Consider the following 25,890-nt stretch of genomic DNA (forward strand, 5'->3'; position numbering starts at 1 on the left):
TACAGATCTGAGGCAGGATGGAGGGGTGTGAGACGGAGGGAAGGGGGATGAGTTGGGGGGGCAGTGTGGGGAGGGGGAAAAGTGTGGAGGGGCTGGAGGTAGGAGGGAGAACTAGAATTCCAGTCATCCAGCACATGGGGTAGCGAGGTACTTGAAAGGAGAAGAGTGTTAGGACAGCCCTAACTGACATGGGGCACTAGAGTCCTACAGAGTTCAAGGAAACCAGGTCTTGCCAGCAGGGGGCAGGAGACCTTTCTCTCAGAACATTGTTTAATTTCTGCAGCTTCATTGTAACAGACTTTACATCTAGATTAGGCTGTGGGAACAGCACATCCTTGTTTACACATTGCCTTATGTCTGTGCTGAGAGCATCCCAGGTTACCTCTGGTAGGTGTCAGGGTAGGCCCAGCTCTGCTAATGCTCAACTCTATTCAGTTAGGGCCTCCTCTCCCAACACCCCTGCCTTCCCATGTAGGGAGAGCACACCTCTACCTTTAAGGAGCTTGGCCACTAGGGGGCGTTTCTGTACCCAGGAAACCCAGCTGAGGGCTCACATTTAGCCAGTGCCTACCAGTTGGTTGTGGTTGTGTAAGAGAACTGCATTTTCCAGCATGCTTGGGCACCTTGGATTTAGCTGAGGGTGAGATGGGAAAGAACCAACGGGCCGCTGCTGCCTCTTCTCCCCTTGCACCTCTGCCCCTTAAGGAAGGAGAAGCCTAGGAAAAAATTTCAAAGCATCATGGAGTGGATCAGACCTGACAGACAGGGAGGCAGCGGAGATGAGCCACTGGGGGTCTTTCTTATTGAGGGTCTCTCTCTCACTGTGGGTCTCTCTCACTGCGGGTCTCTCACTGAGGGTCTCTCTCACTGAGGGTCTCTCACTGAGTCTCACTGAGGGGGTCTCTCACTGGGTCTCTCACTGAGGGTCTCTCACTGAGGGTCTCTCACTGGGTCTCTCTCACTGGGTCTCTCACTGGGTCTCTCACTGAGGGTCTCTCACTGAGGGTCTCTCACTGGGTCTCTCACTGAGGGCCTCTCTCACTGGGTCTCTCACTGGGTCTCTCACTGGGTCTCTCACTGGGTCTCTCACTGAGGGTCTCTCACTGAGGGTCTCTCACTGGGTCTCTCTCACTGAGGGTCTCTCACTGGGTCTCTCACTGAGGGTCTCTCACTGGGTCTCTCACTGAGGGTCTCTCACTGGATCTCTCACTGAGGGCCTCTCTCACTGGGTTTCTCACTGGGTCTCTCACTGAGGGTCTCTCACTGAGGGTCTCTCACTGGGTCTCTCACTGGGTCTCTCTCACTGAGGGTCTCTCACTGGGTCTCTCACTGGGTCTCTCACTGAGGATCTCTCACTGGGTCTCTCACTGAGGGTCTCTCACTGGATCTCTCACTGAGGGCCTCTCTCACTGGGTCTCTCACTGAGGGTCTCTCACTGGGTCTCTCACTGGGTCTCTCACTGGGTCTCTCACTGAGGGTCTCTCACTGGGTCTCTCACTGAGGGTCTCTCACTGGGTCTCTCACTGGGTCTCTCACTGGGTCTCTCTCACTGGGTCTCTCACTGAGGGTCTCTCACTGGGTCTCTCACTGGGTCTCTCACTGGGTCTCTCTCACTGGGTCTCTCACTGAGGGTCTCTCACTGGGTCTCTCACTGAGGGTCTCTCACTGGGTCTCTCACAGGCCTTGCGAGTGATGGGGAAGATGATGCGGGAGTGCTGGTACGCCAATGGTGCTGCCCGCCTGACAGCGCTGCGCATCAAGAAGACTTTGTCCCAGCTAAGCGTGCAGGAAGACGTGAAGATTTAAGCTGTTCCTCTGCCTACGCAAAGAACCTGGGCAGTGAGGATGCCTGCAGCCACCGTGCAAGCGTGGAGGCCTACCTCTTGTTTCTGCCCAGCCCTCTGGCCAGAGCCCTGGTCTGCAAGAGGGACAGAGCCTGGGAGACGCACACTCCCTACTGGGTTTGAGACAGACACTTTTTATATTTACCTCCTGATGGCATGGAGACTCTGAGAGCAAATCATGTAGATGACTCGATGCCACAACTCGCACTGCGTGCAGTGGGAAGGACAGAAAGCCCAGTGCATCTGGCATGTTGCCAGGAGTGGTGATGGGTGCTGGGCTCGCCTGGGAGCAGCCCCCATACCGTGTTGTCCACTGGACTGCAGGTTTCCTCCAGGGACCAGTCAACTGGCAGATACTGAGAGGAACCGGAAGTGTCCTCCCTTTTACCTGTGGGCAGTCCTGAGCCACGCCATCCCCTTCTCATCTGGAGGGACTGCCCCTAGAGACACAACCTGCTGCCTGTCTGTCCAGCCAAGTGCGCATGTGCCGAGGTGTGTCTCACATTGTGCCTGGTCCGTGCCTCGCCCGTGTGTGTGTGTGTGTGTGTGTGTGTGTGTGTGTGTGTGTGTATGTGTGTGTAGGTGTGTGTGAGTGTGTGTGTTAGTGTAGGTGTGTGAGAGTGTGTGTGTAGGTGTGTGAGTGTGGGTGTGTGAGAGTGTGTGTAGGTGTATGTGAGTGTGTAAGTGTGTGTAGGTGTGTGAGTGTGTAGGTGTGTGAGTGTGTGTAGGTGTGTGTGAGTGTGTGCAGGTGTGTGTGAGTGTGTGTAGATGTGTGTGTGTACCTGCTTGAGCTTTCTGTGCATGTGCAGGCCAGGGTGTGGTGGCTGTACTGTCTCTGAGTGAGTGAGGCTGCCTCTCACAGTGAGCAGCATGTAGTTAACCTGGTACCCTCCTGAGGTGTCTCCTGCCCCCAGCCCCTGTCCTGGAGGTCCTCTTCTCAGCAGGCTGCTTACCCACCCTGTGTCACAGGCCCTCCTCTTCCATTTCAGACCAGAACCAAAGCTGGCCCACTTGTCCATGGTAGGAGAAGCTTTTGGGTCAAAATGAGAGGGACTCGATGAGCAGAGAAAGAATGTCTCGCTGGGTTTTGGGTGTTGTGTTTCAGCATCAGCCATGAGAAATGAGCCAGCCCGAGGGCACCGTCCTTAACAGCCTGAGGAATCCCGAGCCAGAGCTTGGGACTCAGACCGGAATGTAACATCTGTTTGTCCCACCCAGACTCTGCAAACTGCAGTGTATATTTTTGGTGGTGGTGGCAGTGGTGGGTTTAGGGTGGGGAGGGGTGGGCTGCAGGGCGTGGGGAGGGAGGCTGGGATGGGAGGAAGGCATCTGCATGGGCCGCCTTGTGCTGGATTTCTGATCAGGGTAGAGGGAATGTGAGAGGTTTGCATCCACTTTAGGGTCCCTACTGAGGAGAGCAGTCTGAGCTGAGTATGGGGTTTAACCAAGTGTAGTATTTAATGGGTTCTAGAAGCCTGGCTGTGGGTGGTGATTTGGTCAGCATCTAGGTATATAATAACTTTGAAGCCATAACTTTTAACTGGAGTGGTTTATTTTAATTCATTTTATTTTATTTTATTTTAGGGGGAGGGTCAGGATTTTAACTTTAATATTGTTAAGTTTTGTAAAAGGAGAACCATCTCTGCGACAATTACCTCTTAGTCTGTTTGTTTTTTAAAGAAATCCCTAAAACAAACAAAACAAAAATTGTCTAGACTCAGACGCACATAGTTCAGTCACTGGAAACGCCTGCTCTGCTCCTGAGCCTGATCCCGCTGAGCAGGAAGGGCCGCATTTCCCCATGGGGCTGGCAGCCTTGTACGCCCTGCACACCGACCCCATCCCACGAGCAGCTCCCCGGCCTGTGCACTGTCCGGCTGGCTGCACCCTTTCCAGACATTTGCTCAGCAAATTTGGGTTGTGTGCCTGCTGAGCGCTGGCCTGGGAGGATCTCCTGAGAGCGGGACAGGCCCGGGCGCTGCTCCTGGAGGGAGAACTGAATCGTGAGTGGATGAGCACCCACTTTTGAGACCAGAAGTGCTCATGGCTGACCCTGAGAACCTTTATGAGCTCTGTTCTTAAAGACCACTAAGGAACGGGAAGGGGAGCCCCTGGCAAGCGGTGGGGCCTGGAGACTGAATTCATCGCCAGGAGCCCTTCCTGCCCCAAGGGAGGCATGAGTATGCGCAGGGAAACTGTCTCCCCATAGTCTCGGTCTTTCTATTTATTTCCTGGTGTATAGCTTCTTTCCTTGCTTTAAAGGGATCCTCCTTTAATTCCTTGGGCCAATTTACTGGCCACTGAACAGTGTCCCTTGAGTCCCAACTGTGTCTTTGGGGGAACCTCTTTACCCACCCCTGCTGACCTCCCACTTCCCACCCTGCAGCTGAGTCTCCGTGATTACAGGTGGTTGAATGGTAGAATCCTCTCTGCCTCTGTTACCTGCCAGCAGCAGCAGCCCCACAGCGACCCCCACACCACCGGACTACTCCCAGGAGACCCTTCTGCCCTCTGTGCAGTTCAGCTCGTCCACCTCTCAGGAAGACTTGAGCAGGTTTGGGGGAAACTCCACTCCCACCCCATCACTCTACATTAAGCTGAGAGTTGGGAGAAACTGAAGCTGTGGTTTGGCTCCCTGAGGCCACCCTGATCCACAGGGCTACCTGCACCTCTGGATCTGGATTCATAGACCAAGTCTAAGCCCGTTCTTAGGTCGCCGTCAAGGCCCCTGAACGGTATTCTCGGTACTTCTGTTTGTTTTTTGTACAATTTATTAGAAAGGACTGTAAAATAGCCACTTAGACACTTTACCTCTCCAGTATGCAAGTGTAAATATATTGTAATATAGGAAATTTTTGTTTTAATATAAGAACGAGCCTGTCCAGTTTCTGCTGTACATTATTAAAGTTTTATTGACAGAGCTGCTCTGATCCCATCTGCCTCCCATATATAATGACTGCCCAGGGCGTGGCCGGAGTGGGGCATGGGTCCTCTGTGTGCTGCACTTGAGCAGAATTCCTTCACTGCTGACCTGGACATTTAGATCTTCTGAGACCAGCTTTGTGTCGTCTTTTAGCATTTTGGTCTGTTTATAAAAAGGGTTTGATCTCTGGTTAGTCACGGGCCACTCACTCTGCAGTTTAACCTCCCTCACCTCGACTGAAGTGTGACTGCGTTCTGGGCACTTAGGAGATGGGGGTGAGTCTGCACGGTTTAGCAGGGATCTTCAGAACATGGAAGGTGTTCACTGATCTAGCTGCTGGTTGGACCTGGGAGAGCAGAGCCTAAAACTGAGGTAGACTGAAGTCTCACGCAATAGCCAGCCATATTCAAAGCATCAGACAATTTATACTCTGGGAGTTGAGAAATGGCACTGGAGTAAAGTTCTCATCAACAAATTACACATGGCAAGTTTTGAAGGAAGTAAGGTCACTAGACTTTTGTCTTATTTTCTTGGATATTTCTCACAAGTACTCAGAATTCTCCTCCCATGGCTCCATTCTTGGACCGTGTTCCAACAAACTAGGTGTAAATGCTGTAGCTGTGGGCTGGGGCACCCAGAGTAACAAGTGCTACAGTAGGTTTGGGTGGGTGGGTACGTACGTCCCTGCAGGTAACTCACACGCACCATGTGCTAACATCCAGGCCCACGGCTTCCATTTGTAGACTGCTGTTGTAGAAAGGACTTGCAACTTCTGCATGCTGCCTTCTGCAGGTCTTCCATCTAAATAAAGGCCATAAAAGCGTTTGAAAGGGAGCAGTCATGTTGTGCAGTTAATATTGGCAAAGCCCTCAGGATGACTCAGTTTGTTAAAGTGTCTGCACAGTGAGATAGGAGACAGAAACAGAATCATCCTCAAATGTCCACAGACTGTGGCACATGAACACACAATTCTAAGACCTCTATTTTCACTACAACATCACTGTAGAACCTGCCCACCACTTCAGCCCTTCACAGTTTAGGAGTTGTGGTTATTACCCAGGCTGAGATACAAGGTGACTACCATAGGTCTGACCTGCTAACCCCTTCTTCAGAGGTTTGCATGACCTCAGTCCTGACCCTGCAGACCATCCTATGACTGGTCGGCCTCTCGCCCATCCTAGGTCTCAGCATGGTTTGCAGAGCCAGCTTTGCCAACCTAAAAATCAGAACAGCATTCATTCTGGCACCTCTTTACATATGCTTGAAAGTTACTGTGTCACCAAAGCCATGGGCTCATTTTGAAGGGTGAATCACTTGGTGTTTTGTTTCATAGCAGTTTTTCCCCCTGAGCCATATGTGTTTGGATTTTCACAGTCCTAGGAATCTGCTTGCTAAACACAAAGCAAAATCAGTAATACGGTACAAGCTTCTGACGGGACATGACCGAAATGGAAGGCCTTCAAATTAAGCCAGTATCGGTATAGCTAGGGTTGTGCAGAAAAAGTAGGGTAATTGGAAGTGTTTAGAGGGAGACATGTTTTAAGGCATCGAGAACGTCGTGAGGAAGCTAACAAGTTAAAAAATTTAAAAAGTAGCCAACAGACCAGCTCCCCAAGGGAGAATTGATGCTGGGGTGTTGAATCTAAGGGCAAAATCCTCCCTCCCCTGGATGCCTCAATTTAAGGCTCTCAGCTGTAGAAAACCCACCTGCATCTTACTTACACAAGTGTCCCCTGAGGGTCCATGTTAAAAGCTTGGTCTCCAGTCCCCAGGTTCTCATGGGGAATGCGCCCTTATATTAGTTACTGTTTCTTAGTTATAAAAACTAACTATAAGCCTTGGTGATGTACCTTTAATGCCAGCACTTGGGAAGCAGAGGCAGGCAGGGCTACATAGAGAAACCTTGTCTCAAACAAACAAACAAAAGTTACAAAATACTGACAGAAGCAGCAAGGAGGAAAGGTGGTCTAGGTTCATGGTTTGAGAGTACAGTCTGTCCTGATGACCAGGGCACGAAGCTGCAGCTGGTCACACTGCTCACTCCAGGATGGCAGCCAGGACCCATGCTCAGCTCAGCTTTCCTTCTTCGGTATGCACTCGAGACTGCAGCCCATGGGATGGTGCAGCCCACAGCAGGGAGGTGTCCCACCTTAATATAATCTAAACCTTCAGGCGTTAGAGCCTAACTCAGGATACTCCTTCATGGGCAGACTCAGAGTGTTCTTTTTCTGGGTGATTCTCTCAAATGTAAACACCAGCCTCCATAACAGACTGTGGGACCAGTCTTTTTTGTCTTGTTTTTTGATTTTTGTTTGTTTGTTTGGGTTTTGTTGTTGGTTTTGGTGTCTGTTTATTTGTTGACAGGGTTTCTCTGTGTAGTTCTAGCTGTCCTGGAACTTGCTCTGTAGACCGGGCTGGCCTCAAACTCAGAGATCCCAGCACCCACATGACAGCTCACAACTATCTCTAACTCTCAGAGCTGATGCCCTCACACAGACATACATGCAGGCAAAATACCAAAGCACATAAAATAAAAAAATTACAAAAAATGACTATCAAACAAAACCCCACAGATGTAAATGCTAGTCACATCTAAACATTTTTTCACAGAAACATCTATGTTGAAACTTGACCAAACAACTGAGCCCTATAGCTTATGAGCTGGTGGGTCCTAGGATCAGGGAAGGTAGCAGCCAGTAGCAGATCCTTGTGAACTGGTGGGTCCCAGGACCAGCCAACAGAAGACCCTTTCGAGAATGTTTTTTTGGAAGCCAAAGATGAGGGTGTGGGTTCTAGAGGTTTCAGGGACAGGTGAGCTTTTGGATGTTTTCTAAGCATCCTTAGGACAGGCAGAGCACAAAGGCATGTGAGCCATGGCCCCTGGCTTCAAGGAGCGCTTAATCTAGACCGGTCACATCTGTACAAATGGGAGGCAGGTTAGGGAAGGCTGTGTTATAGAGCAATACACCAGGCATCCCAGAACTGCCAGTGAGGGGTCTAGGGAAGCAAGGACAGGACCCTCTAAGGGTCCCTTCCTACAGAACAGATGGCTACTAAGGAGGGTAGGTATCATGATCAGGACAGACAGGACACTGGGGATCACAAAGGAGAGAGGAAGTTGGGGTAACATTTTGAAACAGAGGGGCTCCAGTCAAAAAAACATCACCATTCAATAACAAGTGCACGAAAGAGGGTAAGGGGACATGGGATGTGTGGCCAGGACCAAACCATGCATATATATGAAGTCAAGATAAGAATTTTAAAAACCTATCCAGAGCACTACCATGCCCATCATACAACCCGTTATTCCAGCACTTGAGAGGCTGAGACAACTTGAGGCCAGCCTGAGCTATGTAACAGCACCTGTCTCTAAAAACAAGGGTACCCTGCTGGCTGTCACATACCTTCCACCCCAGAACTTAGCTCCACGAGTTTGAAGCCAACCTCATCTACATTCACGAACAGCTGGGAACTATATCATCCAGTTCCAGGGGCTCCAATGTCCTTTCCGGCCTCTGTGGGCACCATACATGCAGTTGCATACTTGTAGGCAAAACACAAAGTAAAAATAAATCTCGACAACAACAAAAACAACAACAAATCCAAAGGTTTTTGGCCACGTTAAGGGAGCCAGAAATATAAGGAGGGAAATCTACTGGGGCTTTCCCCAAGCTTATAAGTCACAACTTCCGGTGGGGGCGGGGCGAGAGACGGAAATGGCAACTACTTAGCTTTGTGAAACTAATGCTGTTACCTCTGCCTGGACAACTCCCTCTGACTATGCTAATCAATAACTTTCCCTCCTGTGTTAGTCTCCAACCTTTTCTTGATAGCTAGTATTCTGTACCCTAAGTTAAAGCCTCCTGCAGCTGAATGTAGTTGAGTTGGCAGTGCTTAGCTAGCATGTATCTGAAGACAGGAATGGTGTACTCATATATAATAAAATAAATTTTTAAAAAAATGATTTATTTAATGTATATGAACGTACTGTCCTTTACACACCAAAAGAGGGCATCGGATCTCATTACAGATGGTTGTGAGCCACCATGTGGTTGCTGGGAATTGAACTCAGGACCTTTGGAAGAGCAAGTCAGTGCTCTTAACCACTGAGCCATCTCTCCAGCCCCCAAGTGTTGGGATTAAAGGCCTGCACCACCACTCTCATGGATAATTTATAAACACAAACTTTTACCTGCCATTTCTAGAGACTGAAAACCCTAAAATCCGGCTGGAGAGATGTCTCAGGGGTTAAGAGCTCCGACTGCTCTTCCAGAGGTCCTGAGCTCAATCCTCAGCAACCACATGGTGGCTAACAACCATCTGTAATGGGATCTGGTGTGTCTGAAGTCAGCTACAGTGTACTCGTATACTCATATACAGAAAATAAATAAGTAAATCTTTAAAAAACAAAACAAAACAAAAAACCCTAAAATCAAGAGACCAGCAGCATCAGTATTAACAGAGAGCTTGGTCCAGTTCTTACATGGCAGGAAGGGAAACAGACTCCCATCTGCCTCTTTTATGAGAGCACTTGTCTTAGGGTTTCTATGGCTGTGATAAAGCACTATGACCAAAGCACGTTGGGGAGGAAATGGTTTATTTGTCTTAGCTGGACCCTCCCCCATCATTTACTAATTAAGAAAATGCCTTACAGCCAGAGCCTATGGAGACACTGCTTGCTTGCTTGCTTGTTTTTTTTCCAAGACAGGGTTTCTCTGTGTAGCCCTGGCTGTCCTGGAACTTGCTCTGTAGACCAGGCTGGCCTTCAACTCAGAGATCCACCTGCCTCTGCCTCCTGAGTGCGGGGACTAAAGGCACGCACACCACCACCAGGCTTGATGCTCCCTTCTTTCAGCTAAGTTGACACAAAGCTGCCCAGTACAGCGCTTGCCCCACTGAATCACCTCCTAAACCCTCCACCATTTAGTATCACTGTGAATCGAGGGCTGTCTGTGGGACACCGACTTCCAGACCACAGCGGATTGTAAGCAGGGGAGTAATATGGCCCTGTTTGTCTGTAGGGAGGCATTTGCTATGGTAGCAGACCAGAACTTCTTCGAGGAGAGGCAAAGCCAGTGAGCAGGAGACAGGTTCAGGCAGGACCAGACAACCATGCAGACAGGGGAAGCTTTCTGTCTGAAGTCAGTGGCAGAGAGAGAGCAAGCCGTGGCCCGGAGGTCTAACACGTGTGTTTTGGGGGTTGGGCAGCCTGATGCACAATGCTGCCCATCCCCACCCCCCACCCCCAAAGCCAGGGATTATGATGCTGAACAGGTGTGTGTCTGCCAACAGGGAAGAGATCTGAGGTAGTCCCTGCCCTAAGAGCTTTCAATTTCTGCATTTCTCCTGCTAAAGTGAGAGGTGGGAAAATATATGCTCCGTGTCTTACGAGTGACCTGCTGCCACTCTGAGGAAAACCAGACTGAGTGTCCCTTCCTTCTGTCACTCCAACCTGGCCATTCAAGAGGCAGGTCGACCTTGGCCTCTGGATGGGACTAGACCAGGAGACACCCATATCCCCATATCCAACACAATGCGTCCTATCTACCTGGCTCCTACCTGCAGAACTCCTGGGAGTCAGGTCTCTGAGCTGTACTGGATCAGACCCGCTGCTAGAACCCTCCCCCAGCAAGGCCCCAGCACCAACACAACACCATGCCATGAACACTGTTAGGCAATAGGAGCCACTAAGAAAACAAGCATTCCCTGCCCAGCCAGCTGCCTACCGGCTGTTCTGTGCCTCCTGCAAGCAGTGACATCATGCAGCTGAGACCCAGTCCTGTCAGTCATTCCTGGTGGACCAGAGGGCCAGCTGAGCTCCAGGCCCTCTCTTGCTGCCAACCCTCCCCCTCCCCCTCCCGCATTACCCCCACCCTGTCCCACTCCCTCACAGAAGCAGAGGCGGCATCCACCGAGCTATTTATTCATTCTTGCTAGTTCTGTGCCCTGAAGTAACTGACTCACTGGGACTCTATGGGCTCTGAACTTTCACAGCTCTAGTGCTCCAACTTCCCGAGGGTTCCCCAGAGCTTAAGCAGGTTTGTAGGGTCACAGGAGTCACTTCCTCCAGCTCCTCACAAGGAATTGTGGAATGGTGGGAGACTTGGCAAGGGGTTGTCCCTAAAGAAATAAGAAGGGAGGGGCTGGGGATTTAGCTCAGTGGTAGAGCGCTTACCCAGGAAGCGCAAGGCCCTGGGTTCGGTCCCTAGCTCCGGAAAAAAACAAAAAACAAAAAACAAACAAACAAACAAACAAACAAAAAAACCAGAAATAAGAAGGGAAAGAAAAAAAAAAGAAATGAGAAGGGGCTTTGTCCGTTAGACAGACCCTATTAATCCCACTCTACCCAGGTCCTCACCCCACCCCACCCCCACCCCCGTAAACCCCATCTCAGCCAGGGCAGCTGGAGCCAAAGAGCTGGGAAACCTGAACTCCTGGGAACAAGACACCTGCTTTGACATAAGTTTCAGACAAAGTATAGATTTCTCAGGAACAGATCCATAGGGAATTTGCTAAGAGGCATGAGGAGGTAAAAGACTTTCTGGAGCGGCAGGAGGCCCGGGGAAGGCTCCTTGGAGAACAGATAACTAGACAAGGGGCGTGGCTTAGGAGGAGGTGCGAGAAGGCTGAGCTCTGGAGCCGTACTGTGGATTGCATTTCACCCGCAGCATCTCCCTCCTCACAACTTCCTCACTGTGAACTCAGTGACCAGTTCACTACAGATCCTCTTGGGAGGAAATGCTGTATGGGATCCCAAATTCCAGGTGGCGCCGGGCTCCGGCCGGCTTTGAGTCTGGAGATATTTTCCACCACAAGGCTCACGACCAGCAGAGGGCATCACCACCCCACAGGGAGGCACCCAGGACAATCCATCCCTCCCTGGAGAAACCGTGGAACCGCAGAGGAATCAGGCAGCCCTCTCCCTAGCTGCCAGCTGCTGAATTAGCAGTCTTTGTCTAGAGTCCTGGGTTCCTAAGCCCATTCTGGGGCAGCCTTTGCCTCTCTGGCTGCTGTCGCAGGCAGGAGGGCTTGGACCACACACACGTCTTTTCCAGAACACGAGGCCTCTTCCAGCTCCGAGATCCTAAGATTTGAGGAAATCATGCCAAGGGCTTAGAGAAATTGCCTCTTCCGGGCTCACACTTGCTCTGGATTTTCTAGCACCTTCTTGCTTAGGTGAGAACTTCAGCTCCCCGTGGTGGCTTCTCACCTGGAGGCCAGAGGCAGTCGGACTTGCACAAACTAGGGTTGTTGGGGGAGAGGTATCTACCTCTCTATCAGCACAAAGGAGGTCTGTCAACAGGGCTGTTAGATAGGCGTTAACTAAGTAAATCTCTGGAGTAGGCAGGTGGCTCCTTTATGGATCCCTTGGGGGAGGGTCCTTTCGTGGATAAGAACTAGAATAAATGTAATACAAACTTTTGTGCCTTCTGCCTGCATAACTCCCCACCCCCTCCCCTGCTACAGATGCCGTCTGTCAGGCAACAGACGGTCCAGGGGTCCATCTGTGTTAATGCTCTCAATAGAGTCCCATGTTTCCCCACCGACACTCCCTTGGCCCCTCAACTGATGGCCACTTGGTGGTTAAAGAGGGGAGAGAAGCATTAAGAAAAGCATTATGTTAGCTACATCTTAGCTAACATAGACTCTGAGCCACCCCTACCCCCCAACCCCACGAGCATCCTGCCATCTGGACTTGTGCAATTTCTGAGGGTGGAGGATCACCCCTCCCACTCATACTTCGTGTGCGGTGAGGGCGCTGGGACCTGGTGGGAGGTGGGGGGGGGGTCTGGAGGAGGGGCGGCAAGACACAGGGAGACAGCCAAACTGATGAACAGGTAGAAGAAAATCTTTTCTGGCCTCTGAGATATGGCCTCCTGGCCTCTGCGCCCCCATGGTATGGTAAGTAAGGTAAGGTACCATGGTATGGTACAGTAGGTAAGCTCCCAGACCAAGCACCTCTGTCACACCAGTGCCTAGCCAGTCCCTGGCACAGAGCAGGGCTCAAACTCACCAGGAAGAATTGAAGTCAGCATCACAGAGTAGTTAGGCAGAAGTTCCAGAACGTGCCTTGTTTGGGACGTCAGCTTTGTCCTTCCTGTTCGAGGACCTTCCTGGCAAGGTGCTTTCTGTCTGGGTCTCAGTTTCCTCCTCTGGAAGGGATAGCAATGGTACCTGTATCATAAGGTTTGTTATGATGTACGCAAAGCACATATGTCGTGTCTCGTGTCCGAATGTGGAGCCCCAGTCTCCTTCTGTGGTGGCTAGACACCGACTGCTTCCCTTTCTTGCTTCTTATTTGGGCGCCACTGACGACAGACTTGGGCTGTGGGTCATCCCCGCCTCTCCCACAGCCTGGCAGCCATGGTAACAAAGAGCTTGAGAAATGGTATCTAAGACGGGACTAGAGAAAGGCTCAGCACCGGTCATGATCCAACTCAGAGACCCTACTCTGGGCATATTCCAAAGTCCACGTGAGGAACGGGAGCCTTAACTCCGGCATCCAGAGAGAAGAGAGCCTGGGGGTGGCTCCAGGAGGGCTCGGAATTAAACCTGCTTGCCGGTTTCCACGGCTTCCCTTTCTCCTAGCCCTGGGAAAGGAAGGCTGCTTTAGTTAGTTAGCTCTTCTAGGGTGCAGGTGGGAAGATGAAAAACCCTTAGTCCCTCACTCCCCAGGGGCTTCCGGCGGGTGAATTCAGAGGTGTCTCCCAGTTCCTACTTCAGAAACCACAACCCTCCCCCTGAGCAGCCCCGGCCCCTCCTCCCTCTCTCTCTCTAGTCTAGGGCTTCCTGCAGTCTCTCCACTCCGAGTCTGACCCCCTGCTTCCCTGATCTCAAAGCTTCCCTCAGGTTAATTACCACGACTCCTTAATGTGTCCCTATCTCCACGAACCACTAAAGTCATCATCCGTACCCCAACTTCATTCAGTGTGCGTTCACAGATTGTTTTCAGGTAGCCTGTAAACCCCTGCTCGCCCCAGATGTCCTGTCCCTCCCGCTGCCAGGGGCAGCTAGGTTTCCCCCACTGAGCGCCTAAGTCCCCCAGAGTTTCCCCGGAGCCTGGCTGGTGGCACTGTGGGCGGGGCTCGCCATAGCGGTCCCCCCCGGGGGCGGTGCCTGCGTGTCTTGGGGCGAGGCCACTGGAGGCCGCTCCCCACGCCTCTCGGGAGTCTATAAAGCAAGGCTACACGAGGCCCGCTGGGCTGGCGTCCCAAAGCCGTCGCCAACCCCATCTACCGGAGTGAGTGCGGCCTCCGAGGGGCGCCGGACGCCGGAGCCATGACCCTTCGCCGACTCAGGAAGCTGCAGCAGAAGGAGGAGGCGACGGCCGCGCCGGACCTCGCTGGCCGGGCTCCCGACTCCGAAGCCGCTCGCGCTGCGCCGACCCCCTCCGGCCCCCCGGCTGCCGCCGCTCCGCCAGGAGCCCCCGGGGACGAGCTGTACGCAGCATTGGAGGACTATCACCCTGCGGAGCTGTACCGCGCGCTCGCCGTGTCCGGGGGCACCCTGCCCCGCCGAAAGGTGCGTTACTTAACCTGCATCCCCAGACTCGGTACCCTGCCTTCTTCCTTCGGCAGGTCCAACTCACACGTAGCCGCGCCGGATGACTGCCACATTCCTCGGCTCTCCAACCCTGGGCCACTCGCCTTGTTCGGCCTTGTCCTCAGAGGGCGCAAGTCTGCCCACTCCGGTCTCGGAAGACCGTGGCCCCCGCCATCACAACACCCCCAGTTCGGGTGGCTCTCCGTCCCATTCCCCACGCGCGGATGCCCCATCTCCTCCCACTCTCTTGCCTTGACTCCGCCTCAGCACCCCCTTTCTCCAGCTTGCTCCATCTGGCTTTCTGCCGCCTCCTGCTCCGCCTGCGGGTGTCCAGAAGTCTAAAAACTCTCAGGACCCTGCCGCCCCAGCACCTTCTAGAGTTGGAGCAGGGCTAGAGAAGGAACCCCACCTCTTGCCTCGAACAAGTTGAGGGTCCTGGAGCCCTGGGCGGGAGAAACACCAATGACCCCTTAGAAGTAGTGCTGCGAATTCCCAAGAACGCCCCCTCCTCAGGGACACCGGCTTCCTGCGCTCAGGGACTCTCGCTTTGTCCCGCATCTTAGATGCGGGATGAGAAAGCACCGCTTTTCTAACTTCAGCCAGGACCGGACGCGGTGGGAGAGTCACAGGGCAGGAAGGATGCGGGCCGCACCCGCCCTCTGCCCTAAGTCTCCCTCTAAGTGAGGCTCTTCCTTTGGCTTGAGAGGACCTGAGTCCACCGACGCTGAGACCCAAGACCCAGATTAAGGAGAAGGGATGAGTATCCCTTCCCTACGCGGGCCCCCTCCTTCTCTCCTGGTCCCTGGCTCCCCCCTACATACAATGAACAGCTTGTTGAGAATTTGCATTTTATGAAAATCGGGTTGAAAAACAAAGGGGTCTCTCTGTACTGCCCAGTCCTTCCTTCTTGGCCTATTTGAGTAAGTTCCCACCCTGAGGCTAATCTTTGCTGGAGGAAGGTCACCTTCCCTTCCTTGCTTTGGGGTAGCTTATGGGGGTAGAGAGTGTTAACAAAAGCACAGACCGGGAAGGCCTCAGGCAGTTTGGCACTTGGGGAAAGGGTTGGTCCCGGATGAGACTTCCTCCTAGAACTAAAATCTTAGGAGGGACAGAGGTTGTTTTAGGTTATTGGTTTAAAAACAACAACAACACAACCACCAGTTTCTCAAGTATAGTGAGACAAGTTTGATTCTGACGTTCCAGGGGGGAAAAGGCAATATCAAGAGACTCAGGTTTGGGGGACATAACAGCCAGCTTCATCTGGAATATACTGCTCTACCTACCCCCAGGGAACCTGTTCTTAGGAGATTTGACACCTCTGCCACATCCAGGCTAGCACTGCCAGGCTCCTGACTCTCTGCACTCCCCAAAATACTGGGTTTGCCTGAACCCAGCATTTAATAAAAGGGACAGACCCAGATGGCGTGGGTCTGTGGAGTAAGATTCTTACTTCCTTCTTCAACCCAGGGAAGCTCCTGCCCCAGGTTTCGGGGCCTGCAAAGTCTGGACCCATTAGACATGATGCCAGTGGTGACATTACTCTAGAGTCACATTCTTCCCCAAGCTGGTTAGCAGAGGCTGAGTTTACAGGTCTGGAACCCAGGACAGATGTGACCCCGAGGTCCCAGGGACAGTGTGAACTCTGGGAGTGATGACAGCAGCTGCCTTTGGCAAATAGTTACATTAGCACCAAAGCAGAGGTATAGCTGGGAGGGAGAAGACAGGCAGCAGGAAGTGGGGTGCTGTGCTGGAGCTAGGCTCCTGTGAGTCCTCCCAGAGAGGGTTCCTCAGTGTCCTCCCAAGGGTAGCCCCTTCTCACCATTGCCCCAGGATAGCCCCTTCTCACCATTGCCCCAGGATAGCCCCTTCTCACCATTGCCCCAGGATAGCCCCTTCTCACCATTGCCCCAGGATAGCCCCTTCTCACCATTGCCCCAGGATAGCCCCTTCATCATCTTTTCGGGCCATTTTCCCACCCAGGGCTCAGGATTCCGTTGGAAGAATTTTACTCAGAGTCCTGAACAACAACGGTGAGTCACCCCCACCCAAAGCCCCTGCTGTGGTCCAGAAAAGTGAGGTGGGGGGTGTGTGGGGGTGGAGCATCTCAGCCCAACTCCCCTGGGAGGCATCTCCCATCCTTGAGCATGACTTCCCTGCTGGATTGAGGGGCAGGTGGGGGTGTGGGCTGTGTGAAGGGGCGGCAGAACAAGGGGGGGCACTTTTGAGTCATTAGGTGCTCCTTAACCACCCCCAATCAATGCCAGTTGTGTCTTCCTGGAAGAGCTGGATTAGTGAGAGGTGGGGGTAGGGAGGAGGAGACACCATGGGGGGTAACCTAACCTGTCCTCTGTGGCTTCCCTGAGCCCACCCTCACTCCCACTTCCCACCCCCCCCCACCTCCCACCCCCGGCAGGCCCAGACCGTGGGCATTCCGTGACCAGCCGTTTGAGTCTAACTGGTTTTATAGCTCAGACTTCCAGTCCTACGTTGGTGCCATCCCATAGCTGCCGTTTAGGACGGCTTTGAGATCTGGACGGTGGATGGGCACTCATCCTAGGACCTAGGGCTAAGGTTCCCTTATTGCCTATTTCTGAAGCTCAGGACCTTCCTCTGAAATAGTCCAGCAAATGGTGTCTTCCTGGCCAGGTTGTTCTGTTTGGCCCTTTAACTAAGAATCTGACATTATGCACACACACACACACACACACACACACACACACACACACACTACAAACTGGCTTTTGTTGTTGTTGTTGCTGTTGTTGTTGTTGTTTTGTGTTTTGCTTTATGAGACAGGGTCTCTCTACAGAACCCTGGCTGCCCTGGAATTCAAGATATCCTCCTGCCTCCGCTTCCCAGGTGCTGGGATTAAAAAAGGCATGCACCACCATGCCCAGCTCATTTTAATATTTTAAAGGGTTATAAAAACAAAGAATTGTACACGACAGAGACCACACAGGGCCCACAAAGCCCAAAATATTTACCATCTGGCTCTTTGCAGTAAAAGTTCACAGACCCTTCCAGGAACTCAGAAAGCACTGGGACAGACAGAGAATTTCCAGGTCTCCCCTGCTCCTGCCCCAGAACATACAGGGCTTCTGCAGAAGAGAAGTGTCTTGCCCAGCATTAGGTGGCCGGGGCTGTGACTTAGGATAGAAGCTAGGGGCTTGGTCTCTGGGGGCCTTTCTGAGGCTGCCAGACTCAAAGAGGCCTTAGGAGCCATTTCATTCTGCCTCTGACTGGTGGAAAGGAAGGGGAAGGGGTGGGCAGAGGAAACTCTGGGCTCCCCCCTCGGCCTAGGGTCTGGAGCGGCTCCAAACCATTGTGTCCTGCAGTCAGCCTTCAGTTCGGGAAGGGGTGGCCCCAGGCTCCCCTCCCCCAGCCCTCACATCTGGTGGGCTGGCCGCACCACAGCTGGGAGGGGCAGCTGTGGTCTGCGCCCAGCCTCGTGACTGCCCCCGGGGCTGGGGCTGTGTTTTCCTCAAAGCATCAGAGGCCTGGATGCTTCAGCCTGGGGGGCCAAATTGGGGGCCGTAGGTTAGTGAATATAAGGTCAGACTCACTAGGAGTCTGGGGTGCTGGTAGGCTCCCTCCTTTCCTGATTTGCCACCTCCCCTCTGCCCCCTAGCTGCCCCACTTACGAGGTTAGTTTATTCTGTGCAGCTCCCTGAGGCCAAATTCATTTGGGTTTGGGAAGGGCATTCCAAAAATCTGTGGAGAATGAGCTGTCACAGGAGACTGTGGGTCCTTCTGGGATGTTTAAGATCAGACTTCCACATCCCTGGGTGCTGAGCTGTGGGACTGTGTTTTTGTTTTGTGACCTTGTATTTTGAGACAAAGCCTCACTATGCAGCTCATTCTAAAATGCATCATCCTCCTGCCTCAGTCTCTCAAGGACTGGGATCACGGATGTGGGCCCACCAGAGCCAGCTCTCTCATACTTTTCTTAACTTTGGTGATCTTGACCCTGTGTCTTCTGCAGGAAGGTTCTGACTTTGGAGAAGGGAGACAACCAGACCTTTGGCTTCGAGATCCAGGTGTGAAAGACTGGGCACAGAGAGGGGAGGGTTGGGAGGACAGTTTGGAGGACTGATACGTGTGCTTGCCTCTGCTGAACATCCGGGCATTTGTTCACAGACTTATGGCCTTCACCACCGAGAAGAGCAGCGTGTGGAGATGGTGACCTTTGTCTGCCGAGTTCACGAGTCCAGCCCTGCCCAGCTGGCTGGGCTCACGCCTGGTAGGCCTTGAGCCCAGAGTACACAGGGCTCTGGGGGCAGTGCATAACTTTACTCTTAAGCAGAGGCATTTTCTCCCCCTCCTTCATCCTCCAACTTGGAGAAGGCCGGAAGAATTAACAGAATCCTGAAATGGGATTTGGACGCACCGGCCATTGACTGTGGGACCATGTGCAGGTCTTTTGCAAAATAGGACGGGCAAAAGCGTGCGTGGCGAAGCCAGGGGAAAGCGATTCTTCTTGCGAGCAGCTGTTCTACCTCCTGGCAGCTGTGCAACCCAGCTGGGCAGATTCTGGTAGAGAAGTATTCTCTACCAGGGTCTGCCTCACAATGGTGCATGAGGACCTATCCTTCTCCAGCTGGGGCACCTGTGCTGTGCCCTTCATCCAGGAGTCAAATGATGGAGACCCTAAGGTCCCAGTCTGCCAGCCTGAGGCTCCATGAATCCACACATATTCTGTCAGCACAGTTGCCCCTTGGCCCTTACCTTCTTGCCCACTTGCCTGGAGCCTGGGCCAGCTCCCAGTTGGGTACCTGTTCACCCAATGCCTCACCTGTATGGACTGACTCTTGTGACAGGTGTGGGTTAAACAGAAACAGCTGACTCCAGGAGCAGCAAAGGCACCTGGGAGGGCTCTGTGTTGAGGGAGAGAGATTCCTGAGGGTATGCATATTTGATAACTCATTTCTTCTCAAATCCCTGGAATCTAGCATAGGTTCCTCTATCCACACAAGCTGGTGGTCTCTGTTCAGGGAGAAAAGGTTGTGGTTTTATGTATTTGTCATTGTTTTATTTTGTTCTGCTTTGTTTTTTTGTTTTTTTGTTTTTTTTTTTTGTTTGTTTTTTTGTTTTTTGTTTTTTTTGAGAGAGGGTTTCTCTATGTAACAGCCCTGGCTGTCCTGGAACTTGCTATGTAGACCAGACTGGCCTCAGATTCATGGAGATTTGCCTGTCTCTGTTTCCCAAGTGCTAGGAGTCCATTAAAGGCATGTAACACCATGCTGGGCTAGGTTTTAGGTTTTGTTTGTTTCTTAGTTTTGTTTGTTTGTTTGTTTGTTTGTTGAGACAGTGTTTCTCTGTATGGCCTTGGCTATCCTGGAATTTGCTCTGTAGACAAGGCTGGCCTCAAACTTACAGAGATCTGCCCGCCTCTGCCTCCCAAGTGCTGGGGATTAAAGAATGTGCCACCACTATCACCCAACTGGTTTTTGTGTGTTTTGAGTGGGATAAAGGAGATAGATGCCCAGGTCTCCCCACCACTGTGGAAATCAGTGGTTCTCCAGGTCACCATCCTGCCCTTAATGGCTGGAGCCCTTCCTCCATGCCCTGGGAAACAGATACTGACTTCTGCTCTTCTTGACAGGGGACACCATCGCCAGTGTCAATGGTCTCAACGTGGAAGGCATCCGGCACCGGGAGATTGTGGATATCATCAAAGCATCTGGCAACGTTCTCAGGTATCCATCCATGTCTAGGTGCAGGGCCTAAGGGCTCCTGAGCTCAGCCTTGTGCTGTTTCCTCAGCCTTCAGGCTTGCTCAGCCTTTGTTCCCCCTCCATCCTTCAGACTGGAAACCCTGTATGGGACGTCCATTCGGAAGGCAGAACTGGAGGCACGACTGCAGTACCTTAAGGTGGGGACCAAGAAAGTCCAGAATCTGCCTTCCTCTTCCTGGTCCCTGCCCCTCAGGCCCTTTTAAGGGTTCCTGCACCTTTCTTAACCTCTGTTAGCCCTGGGGCCTTTGTTCCTTTCTCCCTTTCCCATGTTTGTCTCCATATCCTGCTGGTGACCCGGTAGTCCTGACAGTTGGCTGCATGTGTCTTACAGCAAACCCTGTATGAGAAGTGGGGCGAATACAGGTCGCTTATGGTACAGGAGCAGCGGCTAGTGCACGGTGAGTAGGTCGGGCTGTCGCGGCGGACACCCCCATCAGCCCTCCCCTCTTAGAACTAGCAGGCTGCTGCCCTCTGCAGGGGTGGCCTGGAGCTACTACTTTGGACCCCACGTTACCCTAAACTGATATACAGTTTTGTTCTCGCAGTCGCCCTCTGGAGGTTAAGGTTGAGTACTGCTGTTTGGTGCAGGCCATTAATCTCAGGAAGCAGAGGCAGGCTGATCTTTGAGGCCAGCCTAGTTTACAGTAGTAAGTCCTAGGACAGCTAGGGTTCTGTAGAAGGACCCTGTCTCCAAAAGAGGAAGTGTGTGCGTGTGGTGTGCATGTGCGCGCGCACGTGTGTGTGTGTGTGTCCTTTCTGTGGACTGCCTTCCTGTCTTAAGTGGCGTTCTTGAGTTTATTAACTCCAGCTTTACAGACAGAAAGACTGGGGCCCGGAGCCCGGAGCCCGGAGCCCAGGGCCCAGGGCCCACGATGGTAGCCACGAGGAAAGAACAGGATCTTCTGCCCACGCCTTCTGACCCTTAGCCTAGGGCGCTCTGGCCCCAGGATTCTGGAAGCTCCCTGATCTTCTGTCCCCGCAGGCCTGGTGGTGAAGGACCCAAGCATCTATGACACACTGGAGTCCGTGCGCTCCTGCCTCTACGGCGCAGGCCTGCTTCCCGGCTCGCTGCCCTTTGGGCCTCTGCTCGCAGCGCCTGGGGGTGCCCGCGGGGGCTCACGGCGGGCCAAAGGGGACACGGACGACGCCGTGTATCACACGTGCTTCTTTGGGGGCGCCGAGCCGCAGGCGCTGCCGCCCCCACCGCCCCCCGCGCGCGCGCCAGGCCCGGGCTCCGCCGAGACTCCGGCGTCCGTGCTGTGTCCCGCACCCCGTGCCACGCTCAGCCGCAGCGCCAGTGTGCGGTGCGCGGGCCCAGGCGGGGGCGGCGGCGGGGGCGCGCCAGGAGCCCTCTGGACTGAGGCCCGTGAGCAGGCCCTGTGCGGCGCCGGTCTACGTAAGACCAAGTACCGCAGCTTCCGCAGGCGGCTGCTCAAATTCATCCCCGGACTCAACCGCTCCCTGGAGGAAGAGGAGAGCCAGCTGTAGGGGTGCGGGTGGGCAGGTGGGAAGTATTTATTTATTTATTCATCGTAACAGCCAGTGCAAAAAGTAGGGGCAGTAGGGGCGGTCCAAGGACTCCAGGAGCCCAAAGCAGCAGGAGAGGGTCCTTGCTAGCTCTGGTCCTTCTGGTCTGGTTCACTGCTTGTCTGCTGGGGGGAAAAAGGGCGCTGAGCTGCTTTCTGCCCTCCTCTAAACGACAGCAGGAACTCTGCAGGGGGTGAATAGACATTGGGAATTGGGAGAGGTCTGGGGGACCAAAGAGGTCTGTGCCGGCCTATAGTCTGGGTCAGTGGTGCCTTGTGGGGGCCCTGTGCCAAGAAACCCTCTTCTTACCTTTATTAGCTCCCCAACCTTGGGGAGAGATATCCACGATCATTGATCATTCCCCACCCTACAGAGACCCCCACACAAACACACACCAATGGACCAGTGGGCCCCAAGGGGGCAAGGTGCTGGTCCCCTCCCCCCAACCTTGACCCTTAAGGGCTTAACCCCTGTCCAGGGGCCTGTAACTAGGGGTCCTGTCAGGCAGGGGTCCTGGGTTCTGTGCTCCTTGGGGAACAGGAATGAGTTCGTCAGGTGGGGTGGGGCAGCCTGGACTGCCCCACCGTCTTCTACATATGTTGCTTCTGAACCACAAGCTGTATAAAATTGATGTTTTTTTTTTTTCTTTTTTGCATTTCTGTCAGTGTGGTAACTGCCCGTGGGGGGAGGACTGTGCTCAGGCAAGCTCTGACTCCTCCCACTACGAACACAAACTGCACTTCACATCTTTCTTTTAGCCTGAAGCCAGGGAAATTGTCTCGGAGATTTTGATGAGCGCATACTTGCCTGAGCGGAGGCCCCGCACCCACTCTAGACTTCGGGCCTCTCATTCAGGTGTATTTTTGTTGCTTCCCTCCCCAGATACCCACAGCAGATACAGGGTCACTTGTCCAACATCCCTCCCTGGCTTCCCCGCTAGCACATCTGAAATCTGCCTTGAGTAGAAGCTAGATCCACAGACTTAGTCACCGTCCACCCAACCTCTGACAGACAGGTCAGTTTCCTGGCCCTCCTCCCATTCTTCATTCCTGTGCCTCCCTGACTAAACCCCGAGCTTCACTTCTGGGCTTCTTCCGGCTCAGGTTGCCGGCTGTGGACACATCCCTCTGGGCCTCTGCATTGGCTTGTCCACAAGTGACTCCTTCAGTATTTGATTTGCCTCTCTAAGACCTGCCCACCGGTCAAATGGGACCATGCCCTCTGTGACGGCCTTGGCTTCTTTCCATGACACTATGAATCACTGTCTGGAACTGTTTTGTCTTTCTTGGGTTTAGTGCTTGGCCAGTCCTTCCCACTCATGAAGGTGTATGTCCTTCCCCCGTCTCAGAAAGGAGTAGGTCCTCCCCACTTATGGAGGTGTATGTCCCTCCTCCCCCAACTCAGGAGGGTGTATGTCCTCTCTACTCAGTAGGGTGTATGTCCTTTGAAGCAGGCTCAGGACTTCCTGGCCAATCCTAGCACAAAAGACCCTCAATACAGCATGTTCCCAACCAGGAAGCAACCTGCTGAGTGACAAGGGTAAGGGTAGCCACACGGCAATCTAGTAGCAGAACAGGGTCTGGTGCCTAAGACTGCTGTCCGGTAGCAGTGGCCAGCATTTCAGCTGTGGCTTTGAGAGACGTCTAGGTGGACCCTTCCCTGGGCACACCCTATTCCACAGGCTGTAATTACCTGTCTGGAGGGGACCCCAGCTCTCTCCCCACTCTCACTGTCAGCCAGATAAGAGCACACACACAAGCCTAATGACCTGAGTTTGACCCCTGGAGTCACAGTGGAAGAAAAGAACCAACTCCTAAAGGTTGTTCTGTGACCCCCTGCGGGGTGCCAGAGCCTGTGGGAAACCGCGTGGAATACAGAAACCATACATACAATAATAAACACATAATTTTTTAATAAAAAAATTTTTGAGGCAAGTCTATCTCCATATCCCTGGCTGTCCTGGAATTCAATGACCCTCCTGAATGCTGGGATTAAAGACATGCACTTCTTTTTTTTTTTCTTCCCAAGACACAGTTTCTCTGTGTATCCCTGGCTGTCTCTGTAGACCAGCCTGGTCTTGAACTCATACAAACGTGCCTCAATGCCTGGCTGGCCTCATCATTTTCACTTTTTTTGTTTTTTTGAATAAATCAACCCTCAACCCTCTGCTTCAAATGTTTGAACCATCAGGACTCCCCATGGAATTAACAACACGAAGTTAAAACGTCTTACTGCAACCTGTCTGTCCACGTCCCCTCACTCTAAGCCATTCCATTACACAAAGCTATGGGCCCAGGAGCGATGTCATTGGAACCCTTGTGTGATACACAAACCCATCTGCACTGCATTGGGATGGCCTGCGTTAGACCTCACGGAATCCTCTATGCTGTCTCTACCACCTCTAACTCTCTCCCTTCGTGCCACAGATATTTAAGCCAAACTACTCTTTGTGTTCCAGTGTTTTGGTTCCCCAGCGATGACGGGCTTTCACTGTCTGCCTGGAATACTTTTCTGGATCAATTCCTTGTCCTGAGGTCCCAGCTTAACCTCACCTTCTCAAAGTTTTTTTTTTTTTCAGTGCCCCCTGGAAAACAGTTCCTGTTCTGCTATTCTAGATCTCAAACCCCTTTGTTCATCTTCCTTATGGTTCTTTCTCTAGCTTGATAATTATAGTCGCTTCCTGTATCGATATTCTTGACTCTGTCTTTTGCCATGGTTGGAGCAGGGTACAAAGCCTTTCAAAAGGTTGCAGCTCAGGACTGGGGCATGGCTCAGGGCCAGAGACTTCACGTGTGAGGTCCTGGGCTCAGTCCCCAGCCTGGCAGAAATGAAAGATGAAAACCAACTGTGAGTCAGTAAGTGAAACCCCTGAAGGGGTTCACCCATGCCCTCCCTCCCTACACACACAGCAGGGCTCAATAAAAGCTCTAGAGTGTCTGAGGACCATGTGCCTCCTGGGCTCACAGCTGGACGGGGCAAACACAGGCTCTGCACCTGTGAGCCCTGGGGGTGGGGCGAGGCAGCCCCTCCTCAGCTTCACCTGCAACTGGCATCTATGAGCTCCTCTTACAATGTCCCTCGGGGCTGGGCGGTGGTTCCCTTGGTGGCACCTGCAGCTCCCCTCTGTGCCTTTTCTGCTTTGGGAAGAAAACAGCTTCTCCGAGCTCTTGTGTTTGAACAGCTGCTCTGCCTTGAGGTCCAGCATCCTTAGGTCTAGGTCTTTGTTCCCAGAGCCCATGGCTGCCAGGGAACCAGCTGCCTGGCACAGGTCTGCTCTTGCAGTGTGTACAGGCTTCCTGGGTCTCTCTTGCTTTCCATTCCCTGGGCAGGTTCCCAACCCCAGCCTCTTCCTACCGATCTGCCAAGCATCTGGTCTTGAGGGCGATGTCAGTGCCCCCCGCCCAGGCTGAAAGGCCTCCTACTCAGCTGGTCTTCTACACCCAAGAGAGGGGGAGAGTGGTCCAGGGTGGGGCCGGATCCCACCTCTCAGCTGATGGATGACGGCACCAGCCTCCCTGCCGTGTAGGTGGGTGACAGGGAGTGACTAATGTGCCAGCTCTGTTGCTAAAAATTAACCCAGGGATCGTGCTTGGCGGAGGGGGCGGGGGTGTGTAGGAAAGGAGCAGGCACTGCAGGGTTGTGTCGTCGGTATTCCCCTGCCCTGACTCCCTCCCCTTCCTATCAGCCTTCTGCTCTGCCCAGGCTAGGAGGGGCCCCCAGAAATTCCAGAGATCCACTGCAGGTGTGCACATGGTGGGAAAAGACACAACCCTCCAGATGGGATTCTGTCTGAGGTGCCCATCTCCTGCCCTCCTCCACCTTGTGGCAGAGAAGGAAGGGTTTGTGGAAGAGGGGTGTGTGAGGCCAGGGTCAAAGAAGCGGTGAGGACTGGGTTGAGACTGTAAACATGTACGCCTCACTCATGGGAGGAGAAGGGATAGGAGAAGTAGACAGAAAGTAGATTTGAAAGAGTAGGCAGGGTCTGAGAGGCTCCTGATCACAGAAGGAGGATATTCTGTTAAGGAAGATCAAATTTCCCCGTGAATGAGAACATTTCTATCAAGGTAGGGAGAGGGGTGGGTTCTTAAAACTTAGTTCTGGGGTACAGAAAAGGGCCCCAGCATGGAAAAGGACTTTATCGGCACATAAAAACATGTCTGCTGGGAGAACTGACTCCACAACACTCTCCATTCCCCCAGTAAAACCACACCAGAGAACTTAAGCTGGGTGACAGCCAGAGAGGTGAGACCTGGGAGGTACTTTCTGCTCTCCAGCCAGCTGGAGAGATGAGAGAGATACAGGATTCCACAAACCAGGTT

At 52.8% G+C, this 25,890-nt stretch overlaps 2 protein-coding genes and 1 long non-coding RNA gene across 6 annotated transcripts in view; 2 read left to right on the forward strand and 1 right to left on the reverse strand.

The window, feature by feature from the left end:
* Positions 1-4,764, forward strand: part of Acvr1b (activin A receptor type 1B) — a 43,403-nt gene extending 38,639 nt beyond the window's left edge. For 3 of the 4 annotated variants that reach the window (XM_039078579.2, XM_006242315.5, XM_039078578.2), the window contains one exon: positions 1,681-4,764. In XM_039078579.2, coding sequence (XP_038934507.1) covers positions 1,681-1,806 — 126 coding nt within the window. In that variant the 3' untranslated portion in view covers positions 1,807-4,764. 4 annotated transcript variants of the gene reach the window in all.
* On the reverse strand, positions 4,730-14,502 carry LOC103692984 (uncharacterized). Its single transcript, NR_132098.1, has 4 exons — positions 14,357-14,502; positions 12,782-12,920; positions 5,473-5,568; positions 4,730-4,929 (listed from the first exon to the last, which is right to left on the reverse strand). It is a non-coding gene; the product is annotated as an uncharacterized LOC103692984 (long non-coding RNA).
* On the forward strand, positions 13,987-21,753 carry Tamalin (trafficking regulator and scaffold protein tamalin). The gene is made up of 8 exons (NM_138894.1): positions 13,987-14,289; positions 16,291-16,340; positions 18,293-18,347; positions 18,448-18,550; positions 19,913-20,006; positions 20,115-20,181; positions 20,376-20,442; positions 21,027-21,753. Exons 1-8 carry the CDS (start codon positions 14,047-14,049, stop codon positions 21,530-21,532), a joined length of 1,185 nt encoding a protein of 394 aa, NP_620249.1. The 5' UTR covers positions 13,987-14,046; the 3' UTR covers positions 21,533-21,753.
* The last annotated feature ends 4,137 nt before the right edge of the window (positions 21,754-25,890 follow it).

This window comes from Rattus norvegicus, chromosome 7 (genome assembly GCF_036323735.1).
Source record: "Rattus norvegicus strain BN/NHsdMcwi chromosome 7, GRCr8, whole genome shotgun sequence".
Lineage (NCBI taxonomy): Eukaryota > Metazoa > Chordata > Mammalia > Rodentia > Muridae > Rattus > Rattus norvegicus.

Coding starts and splice junctions, on each gene's coding strand:
- Tamalin (NM_138894.1), top strand. CDS start 14,047: ATGACCCTTCGCCGACTCAGGAAGCTGCAGCAGAAGGAGGAGGCGACG. Junction 16,341..18,292: donor CAGAGTCCTGAACAACAACG/GTGAGTCACCCC, acceptor TGTCTTCTGCAG/GAAGGTTCTGACTTTGGAGA. Junction 20,182..20,375: donor CACGACTGCAGTACCTTAAG/GTGGGGACCAAG, acceptor TGTGTCTTACAG/CAAACCCTGTATGAGAAGTG.